Raw genomic sequence first — 25,633 nt, 5'->3', positions numbered from 1 at the left:
CTGAACAGGAAGTTAAAGGTGAATTCTGACTCAGAAAGAATTAATTTAAGTAATTAAACTGCTAGGTTCTCAAGGTGGCTGACTGGGCTGCAGAATGCTAGAAGGGAAGTCTAGGAGGTTGCTTGTATTTTCTGTCTTTAAAAAAAAAAAAAATGATGGAAGCCAAGAAGAGCTCCTGTGTTTGAGTGGTATAGTGGGAGCATCTTTATACTCTAAGGAAATAATTCTTTAAAGCAACACACTTGAAAAAGCACAAAATGACACCAAGGAGGCAGCTATGGTAGTTACTAGAAATGATGTCACAGGCACTAATTGTTGTTCATGATCCTTGCACAACCTTGTTCCACACAGCACTATTGCAAGAGGACCACTAGCTGAAGGGGAAATTGCATTTCTCCTAGAAATGAGGTATTGCTTGAGTGCCTGGAAGTATGCCAAGCCTGCAAAACGTATGATACCACTACCACTCCACCACAAGACTCACTAAGGCAAATACAACGCACCACTTAGGTAATGTTGCCTGCCATGTGCTGCAAGCACAAATGCACCAACGTGTTTTTTCTGTCCCAGGCATGCGAACAGAAGTCAAAGATTTCTCCTCTGGTGAGCCACCATCCATTGTTCGTAGGCATACAGCAAAGTAGATTTTAAAAATGGTGCATGCCAGGAACGTGCTGTTTCCTGACAACAGGCTTGCTAGCTGTGGAAAACAAGCTGGAATCCCGGCAAGCCACAACTGCTTATCTATTGAATAATAGCATAGCCCTTTGGAAAGGTGCAAAAATGTTGCTTTTTGGCAAATTACTGTTGATTTCTGATGTCCACATGTACTAAGTTCAATTTATAAGTACAAAATATAGATAATGTTATGGGATATTTAGGGATATTCTCACATTGATTACGGGCTGGTATTTAGAAGCATTCACAAAATATATTGTCAGTTTACAGTTGTAATCCATCTATATTGTATAAAGATAGGATCCTGTATTCCAGATGGGAATCAGGCTGTTTGTAAAGTTATGCAGGTTCTGTATTTGTATTTGTGTATTTGTGTGTACTCTGATTTTGTTAGCTCTTAGGTATCTGCATTTCTAATTTATTCCAGAGGTATTTCCAATATTTCTATATTGTGGAAATAAATCCCTCACAACTCGAAGAAAGAAGAGAAGGGTCCCAAAACTTTACCATGAATTTCAGAACAGTACATCCTCCAGAGTTTTATAGGGATTTTACTTGTGAAACTGGAAGAAAATATTAGACACAAACTAAATTTTATACATAGAAATTACCACTTGATGGCAGCATTTTTAAAGTAAAGAATAATACAAAAAAAGTAGGAGTATAAAATGACAGTATTTATGAAACTGAAGAAAAATGACAGTACATTTTGTGTATGGCTTACAAATAGAAGAATATTATACATATTTTTAAAAGCCTTTTTATAAGTAAGGTGGGAGAATGAACAGTGAGGACATAAATTCCCAAATCTTTTATCTAATAATAACACAAAGGCTTTGGAACTATTGTCTTCTGTCGTTTGCTCCATCTAAATTATTAAAACAATACTTTGGTATATTAAATCTCTTCTAAACTATCTAGCTCTCAGAAAGTAATTGCATTTATAAGTGTGACATGCTAATTCTAATGAAGCCACTAATGAGGCTGTCAGCCTATAAAGTTCTCTCAAAATGAAGGGATGAACTTTCAGGCCTCATCACTTGCCAAATATAACTGGAAATGATGGGTGGAAAACTACAGATTGGGTGGGAAAAAGGTAGACAATAATCTACTGATGGATTACTGGCTGGGATTCTTGGAAAGAAGAACGCTGGACAGGGCAGATGTTGCTTTGATCTGGCAAGGTACTTCAAATGTTCCTAAGAAAGAGTGTATGCTCAGGGGGATTATTTAACAAAGGTTAATAGCTTACATTTTGCTAGATCCTGAGTATGAACTAGTGCTTTATAAATTCAAAATATGTTGGTGGAAAATTGTGAAGCTCAGATAATGACAGATACCCATGACTATAGAACAGTGTTGAATGAATACAAGGCTCTGCTAGTCATCAGTAGCTACTAGTCCTGATGGCTATATGCTAGTTCCAGTATCAGGCAATATGCCTCTGTGTACCAGTTGCAGAGGCATATAAGTGGGAAGGTGCTATTGCACTTATGTCCTACTTGTGGGTTTCCCACAGGCAACTGTTTGGCCACTGTGTGAACAGAATGCTGGATGAGATAGACCCTTGGTCTGATCCAGTATGGCTCTTATGCTCTTGTATTAAGAGCATAGAGAACACACATGATGTCACTTGCGCTTTCTCTTCCACCACTTTCTGTAACATGCAAAAGTGCCATGCATGTCTAAATGAGCCATCACAAACCATGTAACAGAGCCAGAACTTCTGTATCACCCAACATCTCTTCAAACACAATGCTTTCAATTGAGTTAATAAACCTTTTGACCTGTTTTGGAATACCGCTAAACCAGTTTAATACTACATGAAAGAACAGAAATAGGACTGGAGCAGAAGCACTGTTTCTTTCACAAACTGTTGTGGAAAGGGGACGGAATGAACTTCTTGAAAAATTGTGAATATTATAGACAAATTTGTCCATCTCTGTTTTAAACTTCCCAGGTTTATTGTGTGGAGGAAGGAAATCTGGGTAGCTTCAACTATAGTTTTTGAAACAAGCCAGGATCAAACTGTAATTTATGATCCTGCTTGTTAACAAATCATAGTTTGGCAATGTTTGAAGAACAAGTTTATTCCATATTCTTACCATAACAGTTTGTGAGAAGTTTTTTTAGTAGGCACAGATTTTTTTACACATTTTCTCCTAATATTCATGTTTTTTACAAGCAATTGTGCCTAACTAGAATCTATTTTTCCTAATACATGCAATTTTAAGCAATTTTCCTAATGTATGCATTTTTGTACACATTTTTTCATCAGAGAGCTGCACTGCAAAATCAGAGAAATTCAAATACCAAAGGATAATAGTTTCCAAACTAATACGGTTCGCGTATTAATTCGAGATGCGTAAATTAGGTCAGTTCATATTAAACTGCAAATCAAATGCATTTATCCCCCGTTCCTAGTTTAAAACAGGAAATGGATGCTTCCATTTTTCTCCTTGTTGATGCACCAGACATTCTGTTCCGCCTAGTCATCAAGTACTGGGTAATCAAGTGGTGAGAAATGAAAGTGATTGACATGTAGGCGTGATGACGAATGGACTGCGAATATTGCATTTAGGCAGCCCTTAAAATCTGCATTCAATATTCTAGGGATGTACAAAAGTCACTTACCTTTTCGAAGGGTGATATTCGTGGTGGGGGGGAGGCGCTCCGTCCCTCCCCCTGAAATTCTCTCTAGCTGGCTCCACTCTGTGGCGATTCCATGGAGCCCCCAGCCGGGGCTGCCTGCAGCCGGACATCCAGCCGTTGGGCAGTAGGGATGTCAGAGAATTCTGCCACGGATCTCGGTGAGGCCGATTTGCCAGTGCATTCGGCCCCCCGAAATCTGTGGCGGAATGGCCTTCCACCCCCCCGCCTCGCTGTGGATCCCCCCCGGGACGAGACTTATCTGGGGCAGATGTTCCAGGTGGTGGCAGCTCCGCCGGCGGCTTCAGCTACGGCAGCTGGTCTTCTGACCAGCTGCTGCCGCCGCCATTTGCAGTCTGGAGGTTGTTGTGTTTTTTTTTACAGAGACGCGATAGGCTACGTAAAGATTTACATAGCCTATCATGGCTGGGTTAAAAACAACAACAACCGCGTACGCAAATGGCGGCGGCTACGGCCGCCGCCATTTGCGTTCCTTATTTTTGGCCGTCTTAGTCTACGTAAATATTTATGTAGTCTATTACGGCGAAAATGAAGGGGAACGCAAATAGCGTAGCGGGCGCTATTTGCGTTCCCCTTTATTTTCGCCGTAATAGTCTACGTAAATATTTACGTAGACTAAGGCGGCCAAAAGTAAGGAATGCAAATGGCGGCGGCCGTAGCTGCCGCCATTTGCGTACATGGTTTTTTGTTTTTTTTACCCAGAGCCCTCCGTGGCCAGAAATCCGGCTGCGGAAGGCTCTGGCCTGGGCCTGGGACAGCCGGCCGTCGAGGATTCCGCGGGGAGGGACAGAACGCTTCCCCCCCACCATAAACATAATCTGCAGAAAGGTAAGTACATTTCGTACATCCCTACGGCCAGCCTGCACAGGGACACAAATGGCAGCTGCTGTAGCCGCCGCCATTTGCGTCCCTGTATTTTGCTGTGATAGGCTACGTAAATATTTACGTAGCCTATCACAGAAAAAAAAGAAAAAAACAGCGAACGCAAATGGCGGCGGCTACGGCGGCCGCCATTTGCGTTCCGTTTTGTTTTTTGGCCATGATAGGCTATGTAAATATTTACGTAGCCTATTACAGCAAAAGAGATGGGCACAAATGGCAGCCACTACGCCATTTGCGCCCCTCTCTTTTGCCGTAGTAGGCTACGTAAATATTTATGTAGGCTATCACAGCAACAAAAAAAAAGGGAACACAAATGGCAGCCGCCGTAGCCGCCACCATTTGTGTTACCTTTTTTTTTTGCTGTGATAGGCTACGAAAATACTTACGCAGCCTATCACGGCTTCCGCGGGGACGCAAATGGTGTCCCTGCATTAGTATTTACATAGTAAACATAAGAAACATATTATTTACGTAGCCTATTATGGCTACAATGAAGAAGCGAATGGCAGCCGCAGCCATGGCCACCATTCGCAAAGCACCACAAATGGCAGCAGGTAGGTGTTCTGTTTCACACTCCTTTCGCAGGGCGGGGGGGCTCTGTTCCGCCACGGAGTTCGGGGGGCCGAATGCACTGGCATTCGGCCTCACCGAGATCCGTGGCGGAATTCTCTGACATCCCTACAATATTCATAGCAGTGATGAAGAAGGAACTTAACTATTTTTGTTCTCACAGGTGCCCCTGTATAACGAGTAGTATAATATTTCAATTATATAATGGAAACTTTTTGCTGTGCTTACAAATAGCTCAATAATTTAGTGAGTGTCTTGTACAAATCTTCCCTTACTTTTACCTTGGATTAAGTGGAAATCTTACCTTACTTTAACTTTGGGTTAAGTGGAAGTAATTGGCATGTGTCTTGACAGCTTGTAGCAATTGGCCAAAGAGAAAAAAGCCAAAAGCTCTTGGGGAGAGACTGGTGAGAAAAAGAGTAACTTTTGAAGTTAGGATACTTTACTATGGCAGGAAAAGAAAAATGTAAAGTATTTAATATACTTCCTATTGGCTGGGATTGAAGAAGAAATCTGGATTATCTGCACAGGGTTTTCAGGAGATAGAAAAGCACCACCCTTTCTATTTTACAACTAATAAGCAAAAGTCAACTTGGAACAGAAACCCCTAAATGTTGGCTCCTTTGTTGTAGTAACAGGTAAAATGAATCTAGTAAGCTTAGCTTAGCTGGGCTCATAGAACTGTACAGGATTCATTAGTGTCCATTTGTTCTCCCCCATGCCGGCTGTTTATCCTTTACTGAGAAAGGCCTCCAAGATCAGAGAAAGAAGCAAGGGAGGAATCAGCAGGAGGGAATCATGTCAGTGTCTAAAATATGGCTCATAATAAACCAGGCCTACACAACTTGTGATCCATCAAGCAAAGCACAGCTTAGCAATGGTGATTCACCTGGGGCTTGATAGTCCTTCTGTTGCTGCTGTCCATCTTAGGGATGTCAGAGAACTCTGTCACGGATCTCAGTGAGGCTGAATGCCAGTGCATTCGGCCCCTCGAAATCTGTGGCGGAATGAAGCCCCCTGCCCCACCACCCCGTGAAAGGAGCGCGAAATGGAGCACTTACCTGGTGCCGTTCGCGCTGATTTGCATTCACTTCCCCATTTAGACTGTGATAGGCTACGTAAATACTTACATAAATAAGTATTTACATAATTCCCCATTTGCGTCCCTGCGGAGGCTGTGATAGGCTATGTAAATATTTACATAGCCTATCACTGCAAAAAAAGGGAGTGCAAATGGCAGGCACTGTAGCCGCCGCCATTTGCGTTCCTGTTTTTTTGCCTGTTCCTGTTTTTTTGCCTATCATGTCCAAAAACATGAACGCAAATGGTGGCCGCCGTAGCTGCCGCCATTTGCGTCCGCAGGCTCCACACACCTGCGAATGCATCCGGCTGGCGGCTCTGCGAAGTTGCTGCAGAGCGGAGCCGGCCGGGTTAGGATTTGGGTGGGAGGTGCGGAGCGCCTCCCCCCCCCACGAATCACCCCTGCAAAAAGGTAAGTGACTTTCGTACATCCCTAGTCCATCTACAATATAAAAACAGGAAGGTTGTGAAGTATCTAGAGGCTGGTGGGCTGTGTTCAGCCCTGCAGAAGATACATTTGTGTATGTGTAATTATATCTGAATATAAAAAACTAGGCCTACAGTGATCTTATACCATGCTTAGTTGAGATCGGAACACAATGTGCCAGAATTCTGATTTATACAATGAAGATAGAAAAATAGCTTGAGGTGATTTTTCAAGCTTAATTTAGTTCATTTAATATTTAATACTGAAGCTGTCTATGTGCAAAGCTGTTCGCTCTGACAGTAATTGCAGCATAGGAAGAGAAAAGAAAATAAGTAACTTTATTAGTAAATACTTGGCACTGGGATTCTCCAATGCCTATTAAATATCTTAGTGTAAGGGCCAGGAATACAGATGATACATGCAGTAGCCACAGGAAAAAGCCAAAGGCTTCTGTGCCCTATATCCTTTAAGAAGACTAGAGGAATACACACGTATATGTCTACACAGGTACCCCCTGTTCAGCTTTGTTCACTCCCTTTTTGTGCAATGGATGGACTGAGCAATCAGGAGTAGCTAATATAGGAAGTTATTGTGTGTGTCCCAGTTTTCATTTAAGGATATACATGTGGGGGAATGCACTTGATCAAGGCTCACTATTGCATTCATTTAATAACCTGGCTATAAGAATGTACAATCCATTCAAAATGTTTAGGCTATGTAGTTAAGGAATCTGAAAGTAATTTTGTAAGGACCAGTGTCTTAGCCATATAATTTAAAGAAAAGCATCCCCCTTTTTATTTTGGCCATCTTCGACTTATCCTAAATATTCAGATTTGTTTCTGTTCTTCCATAATTAGTTTCAGTAGTTTTTTGACACAATATGTGTTGATGACCATTAGCACAGATGGCTTTAAAAGAGGAGTCGATACATTCATGGAGTTATAATTTCTAAATGGAACCTCCATATTCATTGGCAACATGCCGCGCTGGCAATTGTTAAGAGAGCAAGTGGGTCTGCCCTGCTTGTGGGATTCCCAGAGAGAGTTGGTTGGCCACTGTGGGAAGCAAAATGCTGGACTGGATGGGCCTTTGGTCTGTTCTAGCAGGGCTGTTACATTCTTCTTTCCTCTTATTAATATACTCCTCACTGAATCTGATCCAGTATATTCTGCATCAGCCTACTTCAACCTGGGAACTTCAGGTTGTTTTAGACTTCAACTCCCATCAGCCCCAGCCAGCATAGTCAATGATCAGGAATGCCTGGTGTTGTAGTCTAAAACATCTGAAAGGCATCAGGTTGGGGAAGATTGCCTTACGTAGTGATGTACGAATGTTATGAAATCCATTCCGTTTCTTTTTCATAGCTTGTTAGGGATCTTTCGTTCTGTCATCTGCAATGATTTGAAAAACTGTATTGAATCCAGTCCGCGTTTTCCGGTTCCCTGTTTGCAAACTCCAGAGGTTTGCCTGTGTCTTTTCAACGAGGGAGGGAAATCCCATTGAAAGCAAATTGCCTCCTGATTTGGAGGTGACTGCTTGCTTTCCCACCCAAGCAGTGCCTAAAGCAACTGCTTTTAAAAAATATCTTAAAAGATGCCATGCTCTGCCAGATGAATTGCATGGCACAATCCTATGCATGTTTAAAAATAAAAAGTCGTACAGCTCCCAGCATTCCCCAGCCAACTATGCTGGCTGGGGAATACTAGGAGTTGTAGAAAACATGCATAGGGTTGTGCCCTAAATAGCCATTGAAATTCAAACTTTGAAGGCTTTCTCCTGCTCGACTGAAAAAGAAGACTCCCCCATTCACCCAGGGAGCCAAAGTGTTGGGAGGTACTGGGTAAAACAAGGATACATAAAAGAAAAAAAGGGATCCTCATACTTTCATATGATTTCTAAAGGGGAGACCCACAAAACCAGTATCCAATCACAGAGCACATCTCCCTCCATTGACTGAAGTAAAAAAAAAAATGCATCTGCCACCAGCCTACAATCCTGCATTTAAAATGGGGTTTTCTGCTTCCGTTTTAAATGCAGGATCACAACTGACTGCCTTAACACATGCTCCCTTACCAACCTCCCTTTCCTCCCCCCTTCTCCCTGTAGCTTAACTTCTGCTGTAGTGTTCTTCTCGCAGCCCCAATCCTGGGCACTTAGTTACTTGGGAGTGAACAACATGGAACTCAATGGGACTTACTTCTGAGTAGACATAAGATCACCCTGTAAGTCTGAAACCCTTGGGAAAGCCCCATTGAATTTAATAGGGTGCTCTGAAACAACAGAGGACGTTGCTTCTGAGCTTGGTGGGGTGGGGGATCAGATGTGTCTCCTTTCATTGCAGGGAGGCATTTTACCCTCTTTTCCCTCCAATGGAGAAATGCAGAGGCAGGAGTCATATGTAGTCAAAATGGCACCATGAGACCACAAGGAAGAGGTATTAGCAGGTTCAGAGGAACCCAAGGTGCGCAGAAGTTAGGGATGGCGGAGAATTTCTCCCCGAAACTTTGGGAGGCCGAGCGCCAACGTGTTCGGCCCCCCGAACAAGTTTCGGGGAGAAATCCTCCACCCCCCCCTGCCCCCCCCGGGACGGGACTTACCTTCCCTGAATGTCCCTCCCGGCGGCGGGTCCGGCTGGCGGTTCGTCCGGTGTTCGAGCAGGGCGGGAGCGGCAGCCGGTCTTTTGACCGGCTGCCGCCATTGCAATGAAAGAAAAAAAAAAAAGTCCCCTGATAGGCTACGTGACGATTCACGTAGCCTATCACGGCTAGATTTGCAAAGTCAGCCGTGATAGGCTACGTGAATCGTCACGTAGCCTATCACGGGTGACTTTAAAAAAAAAAAAAAAAGTGTGTACGGATAATGGCGGCCCCCATAGGGAGCCGCCATTCCCATTCCTTATTTGGTCACTGTAGTCTACGTAAATCTTTACGTAGACTATGGCGAAAATAAGGGCAACGCTATTTGCGTTGCCCTTATTTTCGCCGTAGTCTACGTAAACATTTACGTAGACTACAGCAACTAAATAAGGAACGCGAATGGCGGCTCCCTATGGGGGCCGCCATTCACGTACGCGCTTTTTTTTTTTTTAAAGTCACCCGTGATAGGCTACGTGACGATTCACGTAGCCTATCACGGCTGACTTTCCAGATCTAGCCATGATAGGCTACGTGAATCGTCACGTAGCCTATCAGGGGACTTTTTTTTTTTTACTTTCGTGTTCGCGGCCGGGCGAGGCGGGAAGCCTCCTCCCCGGCCTGAATTTCGGCCGGGCGAGGCGGGAAGCCTCCCCCCCGGCCTGAATTTCGGCCAGGCGAGGCGGGAAGCCTCCCCCCCCGGCCTGAACTTCGTGGGGGGAGCAGCGAAGCGCTCCCCCCCACCGCGAACAAGCTGCGAGAAAAGGTTAGTGACTTTCGTCCACCCCTAGCAGAAGTACAAAAGAACTTCAGTAAAAAAAAATAAAGTGGGAGAGGAGGGAGACAAAAACAGCCCACCCTGGACTGCGCATGCTCTGTGGCCATGGAATACTGACTGGAAGGAAAGAAATGGAAAACTCATGGGGAGGGGGAATGAAAAGAGTATCCTGGAAGAGGGCATGACTGGCTGGCTGGAACGCTGAACAGAAGCACTCCACCATGCAGCATTTTATGCAGCATTTTATTGCAGGTCCACTTGTCATTCCTATAATTTAACGATGAAGTAGGCTTTTTGTTCAGATCTAGCAATAATAGTCTCTAGAATAGCTCTGAAATATTTAAGATTCTGTTTTTTATCTCCCCCCGCCCCCAATTAAGGGGGACGCCATTTGCGCCCCTGCTTTAGCTGTGATAGGCTACATAAATATTTACGTAGCCTATCATGGGCTAGTGTACGGACACAAATGGCGTCCCCTACGCAGGACGCCATTTGCGTCCGTAGCAGCCCAGCAGTGGGTGGAGGCCCTGCTGTAGGTTGGCCCGGCCGGCAGTTCTGCAGACTGGCCGCGGAGTGGAGCTGGCCGGGCACGATTCCAGCCCAGGGGGGAAGGAATGGATCGCCTCCCCCAACTGTGGACCCCAGCGGAGCCAGGTAAGCGGGGTTTCGTACACCCCTACAGGGCAGACTGCATCGCACATGCAGCTCCGACTACTGCTCCCTGCCCCCCCCCGTATATGCTGCCTGAGGCAGCCAGCTCACTCTGCCTAATGATAGGTTGGCATCATGAAAGCTTGTAGCTGAATCCACCAGTAGTCTGAGGTTTCTGAGATCCCTAACTATCATTACCTGTATACCTACACAGGCTACAAGAGTCTTTAATTATTGCAGAACTCTCCAATGTGTATGCACGAAAGCTTTTCAATGTGCATGAAATAAATACCACAGAGCTGGAGTCAGGATTGATTCTGAGCAAAAGGAGATAGTGAGCAGTGTGGATTCAGAAGTAGGGATTGGGGAGAATTTCTCCCCGAAACTTCGGGGGGCCGAGTGCCAACGCATTCGGTCCTCTGAAGGTTTGGGGAGAAATTCTCCACCACCACCCTGCCCCCCCGCCCCCCCCGGGATGGGACTTACCTTTCACGAATGTCGCTCCCAGTGGCAGGTCCCGTCGGCGGTTTGGCAGGTCTTCGTCAGGGGCAGGGGCGGGGGCGGCAGCCGGTCTTTCGACCGGCTGCCGCCACCGCCATTACAAGAAAAGTAAAAAAAAAAACCCAACGCCCCTGTGATAGGCTACGTAACGATTAACGTAGCCTATCATGGCTAGATTTGCAAAGTCAGCCGTGATAGGCTACGTTAATCGTCACCTAGCCTATCACGGGTGACTTAAAAAAAAAAAGCGCATACGCTAATGGCGGCCCCCATAGGGAGCCGCCATTCGCGTTCCTTATTTGGTCCCTGTAGTCTACGTAAAGATTTACGTAGACTACGGCGAAAATAAGGGCAACGCTGACTTTGCAAATCTAGCCGTGATAGGCCACGTTAATCGTTATGTAGCCTATCACGGGGGTGTTTTTTTTTTCTTTTGCAGTTCGCGGCCGGGGAGACGGGGCACTTCTCCCTGGCCTGAATTTTTGCCGGGCGAGGCGGGAAGCCTCCCCCCCGGCCTGAACTTCGGGGGGAGAAGCAAAGTGCCTCCCCCCCCACCGCGAAGCAAGCTGTGAGACCAGGTAAGTGAGTTTCGTACATCCCAATTCAGAAGAGGAGCCGCCAGAACTGGGGGAGGCTTTTTCACAGGCCAGTTCAGATATAGGTAGGCGTGCTTCTCAGGCTACCAGCTCCCAGATGGCCGGGCATGAAGCTTCCTCCTTACACCCCTCTGTGAGAAGCAGAGAGCAGGAGGAGGAGGGGCTTGAGGACTGTGACCTAACAGACACGAGGCGGCGGCACAGAGCTAGGAGGGAAACGTCGGGGCAGGGATCAGATGGTCGAGCCGGTTAGCGATGCGTGACAGGCGACGCGGGGAAGCAGCATGCGAGGGGCGGGACCTCCATCCATAAGTTTAGCCTAGCTAAACAGCCGCCCTTTCAAACTGTGGGCAACTTTCAGTGATCCCGTTTGAATCCCCTGGAAGCATTCCTTTGTAGCCAGCGAGTCTTTGAGGATTTGCATCTGTAATGAACCTGTGAATAATGAATTAAAGGTGTGACACTGAAGCCTCTCCTTTTGTGTGTGTGAGAGTGCTTAAGGAAAGAGGGGCCCAAGGGAATCGTGAAAGCTAGTATATTAAAAATAAAGCTTCATAAGAGTTACTGGAATATACTCAGCTCCTAAAATAAGAAACTCCCCTTTAAATCAAACAAGAATACAAGATAAGTTGTTTTGGGGATGGATTATGAAACCTAGCCTTATGGATTAGAATCCCTGAGTGCACTTGCAATGACCTCTACAGTCTACAATCACTTCTACTTAGGGAAAGTCACTTACCTTTTCACGGATGTGATTTGCGGTGGGGGGGGGAGGCGCTCCGTCCCTCCCCCCTGAATCCTCAACAGGGGGGGCGATCCAGTCCTCCCCCCTGGAATCCTGCCTGGCCGGCTCCACTCCGCGGCGGCTCCGCGGAGCCGCCAGCCAGGGCCGTCCCTAGCCGGAGTTCCGGCCACAGACAGGCTGCTGTGGACGCAAATGGTGGCCGCTGTAGCGGCCGCCATTTGCATCCAGCCAGGTTGCCGTGATAGGCTACGTAAGTATTTATGTAGCCTATCACGGCAAGCAAAAAAAACAAAACGTACACAAATGGCAGCTATGGCTGCCGCCATTTGCGTTCCCTATTTTTCACCGTTTTATCCTACGTAAATATTTACGGAGGCTATTACGGAAAAAAAAAAGAGGAACGCAAATAGCGTAGCGGGCGCTATTTGCATTCCTCCCCCCCCCCCGCTGTTTTAGCCTACGTAAATATTTACGTAAGCTATTATGGCAGAAAAAAAAGGAACGCAATTAGTGCCCACTACACTATTTGCATTCCCCTTTTTTTCCGCTGTAATAGCTTACGTAAATATTTATGTAGGCTAAAACGGCGAAAAAAAGGGAACGCAAATGGCAGCCGCCGTAGCCGCCGCCATTTGCGTATACTGGTTTTGGGGGTTTTTTTGCTTGCCGTGATAGGCTACATAAATACTTACGTAGCCTATCACGGCAAACAGCAGATGCAAACGGCGGCCGCGGCAGCCAGTTGAAAGACCAGCCGCTGCTGCCAGAGTCGCCGGAACGTCTGCCCCAGGTAAGCTTCGTCCCGGGGGGGAATCCGCGGGGGGAGGGGGTGGGAGGCCATTCCACCACGGGTTTCGGAGGGCTGAATCCCAGTGCATTCGGCCTCACTGAAATCCGTGGCGGAATTCTCCGCCATCCCTACTTCTACTGCTGCTTCTGCCTCGGGAGACTTATCTCCCAATCTACTGACTTCCTGCTTCCTGATGTGATTGCAGTGGGAAGCAGAAGAGGCAGTGGGGCCGAGTAGGGCGGGGGTGAGTGGGGGGGAAGAGGGGGCAGAAGTAGAAGGGGCAGGAATACAAAGGGAGAGGTGGCAGGGGAAGGAAGGCTTGAGCCAGAAGAAGGGGGAAGAGGAGGAAGAAGGGGGCAAAAAAAGTGGGAATCGTGGAAGGGGGGCAAGAAAAAGTACCCGTGGCCCTGAAAAAAATGTAAGATGTGATGGGGAGGGTCAGGGCAGGCACAGGCACATGTGTCTGAGGCCTGAAAAAAATGATCACATAAATTCATGGGCCTGAAAAGGTTGCTTACCCCTGGATTAGATAGACAGAGAAATAGTTGGGCTGCATAGTTGTAAATATATTAATGCATATTGCAATTCAGTTAGCCTCCCCCAAAGTCCAAAATATCGTAATATTCAAACATCTGACTCTCCACGACAGGAAGATGTCTAAAGTGGGAATCCTGGCTACATTTATTTGCCCCATTTAGTATGTAGGACTTGCGTGCAACTAAATAAGCTTCGGACCAGGGTATAATTCCATTAGGCACTTACGGAAAACGCTGTTGAGGAGATTTCACAAAGTATAATACAATCACTTAGCTTCTTTTCATGAATACCAATAAAGAGAAGTTGCAGCAGCAGCAACCTCCAGCCTGCGGGTCCTTTTCAGTATTTCTACCATGTGCCAATGTTAAAAGTGTGATTTAGATATCAGGGCACAAATCAACTGATAAGCTCTAATAGAGACACTGTGGTCTAGACTTCTTTCCAAATGTAGTTTTCATTCCAAATATACTTTTATATATAAAGTGGTATTTCCATGTACTTTCTTCTGATGACATGAGGAGTGTTTTAAACATTAAATTATATAATGACTCATCTAGGTGAATTATCATTCTTCTTTTAAGACAGGCATTGGGGATGGTGAGTTTATTGCCCCAAATCATAAACCATTGATATAGCTTTAAACAAATTAAATAAACAGAACTAGCAACTCTCTGAATAGTGAGTGACGTATGTAGTGAGGCCATAGTACACATTAATATTTGATAACAACCTTATGAAATTGTTAATGGTTTCTAAGTGGCTTCTCAATTTTGTATTGGTAAAGAGACTCCCAACCACTATTGAACAACGATTTCGTGAAATGCTTTCAGAACCATCACCCCATTATCACTACATGAGCATGCGCGCACACACACACACATCAAAACGTTTTGTGTGTGGGTCCCTTCTTATATACCATAGAAGTGGCACAACACTTATTGAACCTGGTTCACATGACACAACAGCCCAACGTGGCTTAATTTACCCGCGGGAGCTGTTGCATCATGCCAGGTGCCCACGGGTGCCATTTTTGCATGGTGCCCACAGGCACCTGCTTACTGTGGCTTGTTGTGTCATGCAAACCCAGGTACAGGGGTTGTCTGAGGGTTAGACAACCCTCAAATAAATCTAAAACAAGCATGAGTTATTTGAGGGTTGTCTAACCCTCAGACAACCCCTGCCACTTGAGTTTGCATGACATGAAGAACAATGCAGACAACCCGACACAACACTACAGCCCCCATGGGTAAATTAAGCCACAGTGAGCTTTTGCGTTTTGCGAATCAGGTCACAGAGGGAAGTTTACAAACAATTATTGCAGATTTTTAAGATATTTTGATTTCTAACGTAAGTAGATCTATTCATTGAAAGAACCGTATTAGCAGAACATCTGTTTGATCAAAAGTGGCTCTCTCCTGCCTTCTTTCCTGCATCAGTGTTTACTGTGTATTTCATTTTTATATGCCATGAATTTACCCATGTTATTATGTTCCGTGATTCAACTCCACACCATTGGCAGGCAGATAATGATGTAGAGCAGGGGATGGACAACACACAGTATCATAACATCAGGATCCACGTAACTTTTACAGTCTGGACCTACCATTAGGTAGAATGAGGCAGCCACCTCAGGCAGCAGGTGCAGGAAGATCTGGAGCAGCAATGAGGTGTTGGAACACAGAGATGTGTGTGTGCCTCCTAAGCTAGCCTGATGTCCTAAAGCTGTCTTGTTGCCAGTATTAAAGTAAGATTCAATGGCCAGTCTGGTTCAGTTTCTACATGGAATGAGGGAATCTTGTCCACTTTGGTCAGCAAATTTCTTGGGCTAGCCCTGAACTTCTAGTAGATGTTACAGAAGAGAAAGAGGGAATTACACATGTGGCTGCCATTTTTTATTGCAGGCATACATTTACCATATTCTTTAGCTTGGCCAAAGGTAAGAGCTACGGGTTAATGTGTAGAATGCCCCTACGTATTGCAGGAAGCTGGCCATATTAGGTCTACCATGGATCTCTCAATATGAATCCCACCTGTCCGTTATGTTCAGCAGAAGAAGGCTTGCTTCCCTCCCTCCCTCCCCCACCCCCACCCCCACCTCCATTCTGACATTAAGATTGGTGTGTGAATATATATGTACATACATGACTGTCAATTCTACATGTAGTAAAAATTTGTTCCCTTGGGAGAATTTCCTGAACCATTAAAGATGGTCAGGAACTTAGAATAATGCTTGGTTATCTTATCTGAATGCCTGTTACATTGTTGTAAATTCCTACTAATCTATGTTCTATAGAATATTTAATTCTTTTAACATAATGACTGTTTTTTTGTTTAATTGGAATGGAAATATTTATGTGAAAATGGGTATCTTGCTATTGCAAACTGCCTAGATCCTTTTTGTTTAGGTGCAATCCAAATTTAATAAACATTTTTAAAAAACCAAATGCACTATTTTACAAAAATTATCAATAGTTGAAGTGCAAACTTTCTTAATAAATGGAGTGATATTTACGGGGAAGTTCACTTACTATTTAGCATTGCTATCATGTACATTGTGAATCTCTCCCTCCCTGCGCTTGCTTTTTTTTTTTAAGGCATACCTAGCTAGATAAGGCATATCCAATAAAAGATACACCTCCTAAAATTCTGTTGACCTCTTGATAAGAAAACCTAATTGACAATTGTTCTTTCTGATTCCCGAGGTTAAAAAGAATCCCTGAGATATGTCCACTGAGCCTGTCTTTTTAGTAAATTCCCCCAAGGCTGGGTCATTTTACCTCCATGAGGTAAAATGAGTTACCTCATGGAGGTGATATACTCAGTAATCTGCCTGTCTCCTGTTAAATTGCTGAGCTGAATAAGAATTGTGTCAGCACCACCAGGAAGGAGCTCACCTGCCCTCCTGACAGGAGGCAAAATACTGCAATAGTGGATGCTGCTGAGCAGAGGAAAAGGCAGCCACTGAGCCAATTGCTGATGAAACACATGCATTCTTTGTCTTATCTTGACACAAATTAAGCATCAACAGTCTTGATGGTTTTTAATGTGTTGACGTAAAAATAAATGCAATGTTCCGGTGGATCAGGCTGTGCTGAACTGGTCTTGCGATTACTTTAGTAATTGCATGGATCACCACTCACCACATCCTGTAAAATAAAGTGAATGGGAACAGGATAGCCTGGACATGTCAGTGGAGTCACAAGAAGCAGTTTAGCACAACAAAGTGCACTGAAAATGACAACCTACCATGTAAATGGAGTCTAATTTTATCTTTTTATAAGATGAAATTACAGTATAAAACTAAATTAGCATCAATCTACACTGCACAAGTGCCACAATCTTACCAGTCTAAGCACCAACACTTAAGATATGAGTGTGGGTGTTTTCCAACATCGTCCCCTCCCTGGAACCTTCATCAGGATTCCTACCACTGGGAAGAGCTAGGAGCTACAGAGTGTCCAATTACCCAGGAGATAAGACACTCCATCCCAGGGACCAACCAGGCCCTGGTTGCTAGGCAGCACAGGAGGTGGGAGGACTATTCTTCCCTATGATCACCATGCTACCTTCAAAGAGCTGTAGTTGAAACAGCCTCAGCTGCAGACCATCCAAGCCCTAGGAAGCGGACATTTTCCATCAAAGCCTTCAAAAGTCACCATTGTCTTTTAAAAGTATCTATTATCTGTTATTATGTATCAATTTTTCACTTTTTGTCAGAAGCCTGCTGTCAGGCAGAAAGGTGATATATAATACTTTTAAATAAATGAATACTACATGATCACCCTTAGCCCAAGCCATATCCCATGAAAGGCATGATGGAATGCTGGATTTGTCTGAGTTGCACTTCACAGGGTTTTTTTTTTTTTCCCAGGACAGCACAGTACAAATACCTCAGACATGTTCGATTCCCTGTTAACCTGTGAACTGAAATTGAGCATGATTTTCAAGGGCTGGTCAAGGACAATAGCTGTGCCTGTGTATACTCTGCAATAATAAAAAAAAACTAATTCTGAAGCCATAAAGCCAAACATTGTGCAAGTGGAATAAATTCTTGTTAGGAAAGTGTGCATTTATTTGTATAATTTAATTCATACCTTCTAACAAAGAACAAAGCCCCACCTCCCATTACCTCCCTTTTGCATCCAAAAGCTTCCAGGTTCAACCTATGGCATCTCCAGGTAGGTCTGGGAAAGATCCCTACCTGAAACGCTGGGCAAACACTGACTGCCAGTGTAGGCACCATAATCCTGACTCAGGATTATTTGTCTGACTCAGTCAAAGCCAGTTTCCCATGTTCTGTATTCAGTGGAGGGCTCTACTTTGCCTCATCATACACTGTCCAAATATTTTCAAGACTACTTTCACAGGCAAAGCAACTACCAAGTGTTTTGAAACAAACAAATTAAAACATCACTTGAAAGCAACTCTTATCGAAATCGGTGGGACTGACTTTGATTAAATATGCATAGGATTTGATTGTAAAAATCTCTGCTGAAATTATTTGAATACAGCGTTATAGTATACAAAATTCTTCATGTGATGTATGACTCATGCATCCGGGGGCAGTATTCAAGCAGGCCATCACGCAAGCAGGGGCCTCTGCCAATTCTGTTCTGCAAGCGGCACACACCGCTTCTGCAACAGGAATTAGCTCTTCCTCTAGCAACCAGAAATGAGCAGAAGTGCTCATTTCTGGGACAGGGCAGGTCAGCAGAGCTCACCTAAGGGAGCCCTGCCAACTTTTCCGGATCCAGAAACAAGCATTTCTGCTCATTTAAAGGCTTTCTAAAGGAAGCACTAAATCCCTGTTGTACAAGCGGTAGGTGCCGCTTGTGGAATGGAATCCATGGTGGGCCCCACTTCCGGAATGGAATCTGTGGTGGGCCCCACTTCCGGAATGGAATCCGTGGTGGGCCCCGCTTCCGGAATGGAATCTGTGGTGGGCCCCACTTCCGGAATGGAATCCATGGTGGGCCCCACTTCCGGAATGGAATCTGTGGTGGGCCCCACTTCCGGAATGGAATCCGTGGTGGGCCCCGCTTGCTGGACATATACTGCCTAGAATATATTCAGATCTTAATAGCTGGCAATATTAACTAACTGTATTACATTAACTGTATAAAACTAAGTATAGTTTGGAAAAAGGCTGGGGGGAATGCATAATTCTTGGCATCTCTTGAAAACTTATTTTTGTTGGCCCCCTTTATAGATGAAATGCTTCTCATAGGTGAGATGGCTAACTTTCAACTACAAAGCCACTCCAGAGAATTAGAGGAGTGATATTTTGCAACAACAGTATGAATTGCAAGTTGGACTATGGATCAGTTGGGTATTTCATGAATGGGTCAAGACAAACCACTACTTACGTGGCTTGGCCTGGTGTGTTCAACTTAAGAAGTGTGAATGCAGTCAATTTTGGAGATAATGTTATACAATGTTGCTGGAGTTTAAGGGAAATAATAGTCCATATAGCACTGGAGGAGCTCATGTGTGACACTCCATGACTTTTAATCTTCATTTACTACACAGACAGTGCTGAATTAAAGGATATAGGGACTATGCTGTTGCATAATGTGGAGCCCATGGTATTCTGACTTGTGTTCTGTTCCAAACACCTTCCTGTTCCAGCATTCACACAAGGTTAGATGGCAGACACTGAAGCTATATAAATCACGTATTTTATATTATATTCCTTCTGCTAGCTAGGCAAGCTCACTGCATTTTAGCTTTCCATGAATGGGAACAGTGATGCTGCTCGTTTGTCATGTGATATATGAACAGCCACTGTGATAAAAGAGCCAATCAGCAGTTGAGTAGAGAGCAGTTTCACTCTAATAGGTGTCAGTTGCAAACAATGACATAAAATCCGAAGCTTCAGTTTGGCTGGGGCCCTGCTCTATAGTACGGATAGGTGGACTTCAGGCTTGCAGGATCTACTTTGTTTTTCACTAGAACTGGGGCAAGGTCCAAAAATAGTGGCTCAGGAAGGTAGTCATAGAATTGCAGAACAAGGTGCCCCTGCTCTGAGCTCATGCTGAGCCCAGGAATTTGTTTTCAGAACTGGTGCTCTCACCCAAATCCTTTCACACACAGATCCTGTTCCCCACCCCCCAAGTTTTATGATTTCAGAAGTCTAATTTAAGAGGGAGGAAAATGGTTTTGGTTGTTGCTACTGTTAAACCATTGTGATTTAGAAACCTTTGCTGATCTACTGCAAATCACTCTGAGATCTACCCGTAGATTCCTATCTACCTTCTGCCCACCCCTGCTCTATAGTATATTTAGCATAATGGTTAATCCAGTCTGGTTCCCTGGATTAATGGCAGAAGAAGGATGTAATTCCCCCAATCCTCTGATTTAACAAACTTGCCACTTCCCTTTCTCTGCCTTTAACATTATGTCCTGAACTGACAGGTCTAAAAAGTGACATTTTAGAGTGCTTTAAAACAACATCGGTATTGTTTAATATACTGATCATAGTATGTCAAAGTTGAACCAACACAACCGTTACCTATCAGCAGTCTACCTACATTAGCAATGAGCTCCTTTTCATTTCTACGGGAACCATGGCTTGTGACATTTCTTTTCTGTTCATTTTCACAAAAGTGACAGACTGCAGTTGGGAACGTGAGGTGCTTTTGTTTTGCTTGGTTTGGGGGGGTGGGGGGGGCAGGGGGATACGATGCTTTAAAAATTGATCTAAAGAATATTGCAGCAATTATACCTTCGCTTGTCCAGCCTTTGTTATTCCCGGGATGTCAAACAGCTGTCCTGTGTAGTACTGCACACCACTGAACAGAATTGTGGCAATAGAGTCCCCTTCTTTCTCAATTACAGCAAGGATATCTTCAGTTCTCAAGGTCTCCTCCCCCTGAAATAAAGTGAAGCACATATTTTAGATCAGCCCTGGCAGTAACGAAACTGTCATTTCTTGTTTCATAATCTATTTTTTATGATGTGCCTTGCTGACTGGAATAAATGATCAAAAGCAAATCCTTAAAATGGCAGTAATCTACAAAAGTAAGTGCCCTGGAGTAAACTTTGAATGGGCAAATAATCATTAGGAACATAGCTTCAAGGTGGTAAAATCTTTTTTTTAAGGCTGTTCACTTTGCTTCCTTACATGTTTTGCTTGCCTGAACGCTTCAAATCTGCCTTAATTGGTTGGATTAAACAAAATTAAATTCCAATGCAAAGAGCATATACTGAGGTGGACAAGCCTAGGGCTGCTGTGAACCTTCCCAAGGAACTATTGCACAGCTTGTTACTAATGATGCATTAGCAATAGAAAATTCGGTTTCTCAGTCTAAAAATATGCACTTGGAGCTGAGAATGGAAATTATGGTATCAGCACATGAACAAATTATGGTCATCCATACGCCAGACATACTACCTTTCTGTCCTGCTCTTTCTTATTCATTCATTCATTCATTCATTCATTCATTCATTAACAGTGTGCCAATGACCTCTATCTAGGGATGATGTGCAGATTTTGTGCAATCCGTTCCATCTGTGTTTCAGGGATTCTCAGGCATCTTTCATTCTGTCATCTGATCACTAATGGACTTGGGTTTTTTTTTAAAAAAACAACAATTTCATTCAACTTGTGCTAACGTGCATTAATTAACGAAAATTAGTGCCAATGAAAATTAGTGCAAATCCATCCCCCGACCCCCATGAAAAAAAAAAAGATCTGCAAGTCCACAGGTCAGATTCATAGAAATCCAAACTCATTTGTATCCATTGCAGATTTCTATGACATCCCTACCTCTAGCTTAGATGGTTTTAAACATACATGGAGGATTGGTCTGTCAATCACTGACTGCTAGTCATGATGACTATATGGAATCTCCAGATTCAGAGCCAAATATGCCACTGAACACTAGCTTTGGGGGAGAGAGCAATTGCCTTTAAGCTCTGCTTGTAAGCTCACTGGAGGCCACTGTGGCTGGCTGCTGTGGGGAACAAGACATTGGACGAGATGGACCTTTGACCTGATCCAGCAGAGTTCTTCTGTGAACTTGTGTACATAGCATACATACCCTGAAAGCTTTTCTGTGTCTTGCAAAATATTTTTTGAGGACTGGTGCATTATAGCAACTAAGAGAGTGAGAATTACCCTAGGAATCCACAGTTCAAATCACAGCCTTAGTTTGAGACCACCTAGTCATTATGCCTCATTATATCCCCATCATTAATCAGCAATATGTGGATAATAATACTAATTTATCTTATAAGGATGTTGTAAGGATTTCTGAGAATTCATTTGAACCACCCTGAACATTCAAAGGGTTCTATAAAAATACCAAGTTTTTTTTAAAAAAACACACACACTATAATAATAAATCATTCTGACTACTGAGTAATTTGCAGAAAAAGTACCATTGTTAAGCCATTGGGGAAAGGAAATGCTGCAGCAGATACTTTAAGGGAGAAGTGATGTCAATCACCCTGTATCTTGTGGCTCTAAGCCATATCAAGATTTTAGTATGCAGCTCTCAGGATTAGAGAGCTTTGCCAACCCTGTTATGCACACAACAACATAAAAAATGCCATGCTGGACCAGGCTCAGCAATATTTTTATATGACATTTTGAATTTGTGACAATCCCCCCACCCAAAGACTTAAAAGCTGCCTCCCACAGCCCTCTTCATACTTCTCAGACAAACTGCATATCCCACAGAAAGCTATTAATTTTTTACTCTATTTGTATTTCAGAAACAATAGGATTCATATTATCCAAAAATGCAAAAACCCTGAAGTCATTAAATACAGAGAAATTTTAACAAGAAAAAAAAACTTTTGATGCTTTAAAGACAGTATCACCCCTCCCTCATTTCCTCTTAGCAAGGGATCATGTAAAACACACCACCACCAAGGGATCAATTAAGCAGTGAAAACTCCAAATGAAATTAGACACGACACTGCAAAGAGCTGGGTTAAGATTTGCTGATTTGAAAGTAGCTTCTATTATCGTAACGATCTTTGAACATCTATCAAGGACTTGGGAGTAGCTTCTCAATTTTATGAAAAATACTTTTTTTCAGCATCTAAAGGTCACCAGCAGTTCTACTGAAAAGTAACAAAAGTTCTTCATGTCAAAGAAGGAAAGTAATGCAATCATTTATAATGATCTAAATTGCATACTCCTCCAAACAGAAACTTAACTGTTGCTGTGGTAATAAATGAAAAAGTGTGTTCTCTTTTCTTCATAGGACCTTTTTGAGAGATAGTATCTAAATAGAGTGATGCTCATGAATATATACTCAGGGGAAGTGCAGTATAAGAAATATGGAGTGTAACGATTATCTCCTTGAGATTATTCATTTGTTTAGATGAGCGATCTGCCCTATCCTACAGAGCTCCAAAAATCCAATGTTTATAAAAATGTGTGTGTGTGTGAAATCCAACATCATGCTAGCGGACATCCACTAGCTTTCCCCCTCTCTCCTCCCCACTTCAGACCTCCACCCCACCATAAAATCTGCTCCATAGGGTTTCCCAACCATCCACAGCAGAAAAGGGAGCACTGCGGTTGCAAGGGGGAGAGCGAATCGTTTCCCTTCCAGTTCTGCTGATGGAACTGCTTTCACCGGTGGAACGACTGTGTTGGATCCAACCCACCATACATAAGTGTGCCAGCCTGTTTTAAAATACATACATAATTTTAAAAACCTGAAATGGATTTATTTATATCCCACTCTTAAGTGTGAACAACATCAGGGCAGCTAACAGAAAGAACAAAATTATATTGCACTAGACAGAAATGAATAATACTTATACTGTCAAGCAGGGGTGGGTAACTTATGGAGCTCCAGATTTCTGGCCTATAACTCCCATCAGCCAAACAAAGCCAGTATAGCCAATGATGGGGAATTGCAGGCTAAAACATCTGGAGGGCCACAAGTTGCCAACCTGTGCTATAAAATGTAACATCAAAGTATGTAAAGTATAACATCAGCATAATGACCCATGTGGAAGCTTTTTTTTAGGTCTAAAGTACATGAATGCATTCATCACACTCACGACCCACAAATTATATAGGAGACTCACAGCACAATCCTATACATGTCTACTCAGAAGTAAGTCCAACTGTCTACAGGTTTACTCCTAGGTAACTGAGTATAGGATTACAGAATACTCTCTCACTCATCTGTATCACATACACAGGACACCCTAGGCTATGTAAGGAAGGTAGGAAGTCACCAAGGGGAGCCCTGCATCACATCACACCTTCTTTTCCCTTGAACTACTTTTGTACTTCTTGTTTTGAGCAGAGCATGGAGGGTGAGAATCTACCGTAAGAATCTGCCCTGCGTGTATGGGTTCTACATAGTAAATATCCTCAAGGCAGGCAGATCTGGATGAAGAAGATTTTAACCACAATGACATATGCGTGTTTATTTTAGATTTCTTTACCACAGCCTCAAAGTTTGAGGCTGGGTTACTTATAATAAGCTGCAAAGAAAGAAACATAATTCTACAAATCTCCATTCTTGAGAAGATATAATATAAAGTACCCTTTACGAACCTTTCGTGGCTCTATCATAAGCATACTCTTCTCTATATCAAGCCCATGAAGTTGGAGCTGAGACTCGACAGCATACTATAAACAAAAGATTCTGAGTGTTTCAAGTGAGCAGGTGTAAACAACAAGATGAACATTTCTTTCACATAGTCACAATTACCAGGAGATGTGTGCTTGGAGGGGGAAGGATGTGTGAGGGGGAAAGGATCCCTTCCTGGGCAAAGTGGCTATAGAGGCCCATACCTTAATCATCTTACATATGGATTACTCTACATGGAACTGTCCTTGAAAAGTGTTTAGAAATTACAGCTGGAGCAGTCTCAGACTCTTCACTGGCATCCTATTTGTTCCCTAGCCCAGTTCAAGGCACTGATTCTTACTGATAAAACCCTAAACAGCTTGGGACCTGGGTATCTGAAAAACTGGTCCTCCTGCATGAACCTGCCAGAGCCTATGTTCACCCCATCTGAGGCCCGGTTACGTGTCAAAGCTCCTAGAGAGCTGAGGGCTCAAGACAGGGCCTCCTGTGCAGCAGCACCCTGGTTGCAAAACTACCTCCTCAGGGAGGTTAGGTTGACTCCCTTACTATTGGCCTTTAGGTGGCTGGTAAAAACTATACTGTTCTGCAGAGCTTTTAGTGATCAATGCTGCTTTCATTTTGGAAGGTTCTCTTTTTTGTTGCAATGTATGTGTTTTATCAGTTTAGTTTTTGTAATGGTGTATGATTTATTAAATTATGTTATCAAAAGCATGTATAGCTCAGGTTCATGCCCACTGGGGCCCCTCAAAGCGATGTGCAATTAAAACGGGAGCATTGTATTGTTTTTATGGCTTCAATGTAAATTACCCTGAACACTCATCGAGTGGAGGGGCAACTCAAAAACATATTCAGCAAAGAAAGAATGAAATGAGTCTGCAAAATGTTTGCAGTCCCTTCCTCCCTCTGCTTACTTGCTAAATAGGGAAAGGACCATCTCTCCATGGCGGAGCAAAAGATTCTGGGTTCAATGCCTTGTATTTCCAGTTAAAAAGATGAGGTAGCAGGTGATGAGAAAGGCCTGAGCGCCTGGAGAGGCATGAACAACCAGAGGAGATAACACTGGGTTACAGAGACAAATACTCTGAACCTAATATAAGGAGCTCCCTATGTTCCAAAGACAAAAGCTCCCACTAAGCCCAGATAGATCACTGTTTTGTTTCGGTGCTTAGAAAGGTTATCTGGGCTGGGGTGCTGAGCTAATCTTAATGTTGATGCCCAATAATGTTAATACGGCACTTTAAGCTGTATGGGAATAGAAGAGTTTCTGTTACCTTGTTTGCGCCCAGCTGGTTGACACGGAAGGTTTAGGGATTCACTCTGCAAATGTTTAGGTTCCACATCGTCATCCATAATGTTGCTTGTGATTGTGGCACTTACAATCGCATTCCACACAGCTTTCTGAAGGGCATGGCCCTCTTGATGGAAAATCACATTTCCCCAGCAACAAACAGACTTCTGTTTGAGTGCTGAGAAACTGTGATAATATTATCCAAAAAGAAGCACTTACTTGAGGAAAGATACCGGTAT

General features: G+C 43.7%; 1 protein-coding gene across 5 annotated transcripts in view; it reads right to left on the bottom strand.

The window, feature by feature from the left end:
- KYNU (kynureninase) overlaps window positions 1-25,633 on the bottom strand; it is a 226,760-nt gene that overhangs the window by 61,580 nt on the left and 139,547 nt on the right. For all 5 annotated transcript variants that reach the window (XM_084809642.1, XM_084809632.1, XM_084809614.1 and 2 more), the window contains 2 exons: window positions 24,070-24,144; window positions 20,263-20,409 (listed from right to left, as the gene is read on the bottom strand). In XM_084809642.1, the coding sequence (XP_084665768.1) occupies window positions 20,263-20,409; window positions 24,070-24,144 (222 nt within the window). The remainder of the gene's footprint in view (window positions 1-20,262; window positions 20,410-24,069; window positions 24,145-25,633) is intronic.

This window comes from Heloderma suspectum, chromosome 1, assembly GCF_057233095.1.
Source record: "Heloderma suspectum isolate Gila_16-S chromosome 1, 16-S_ref, whole genome shotgun sequence".
Taxonomy (NCBI): domain Eukaryota; kingdom Metazoa; phylum Chordata; class Lepidosauria; order Squamata; family Helodermatidae; genus Heloderma; species Heloderma suspectum.
This window is presented reverse-complemented; position numbering and strand designations above follow the sequence as displayed.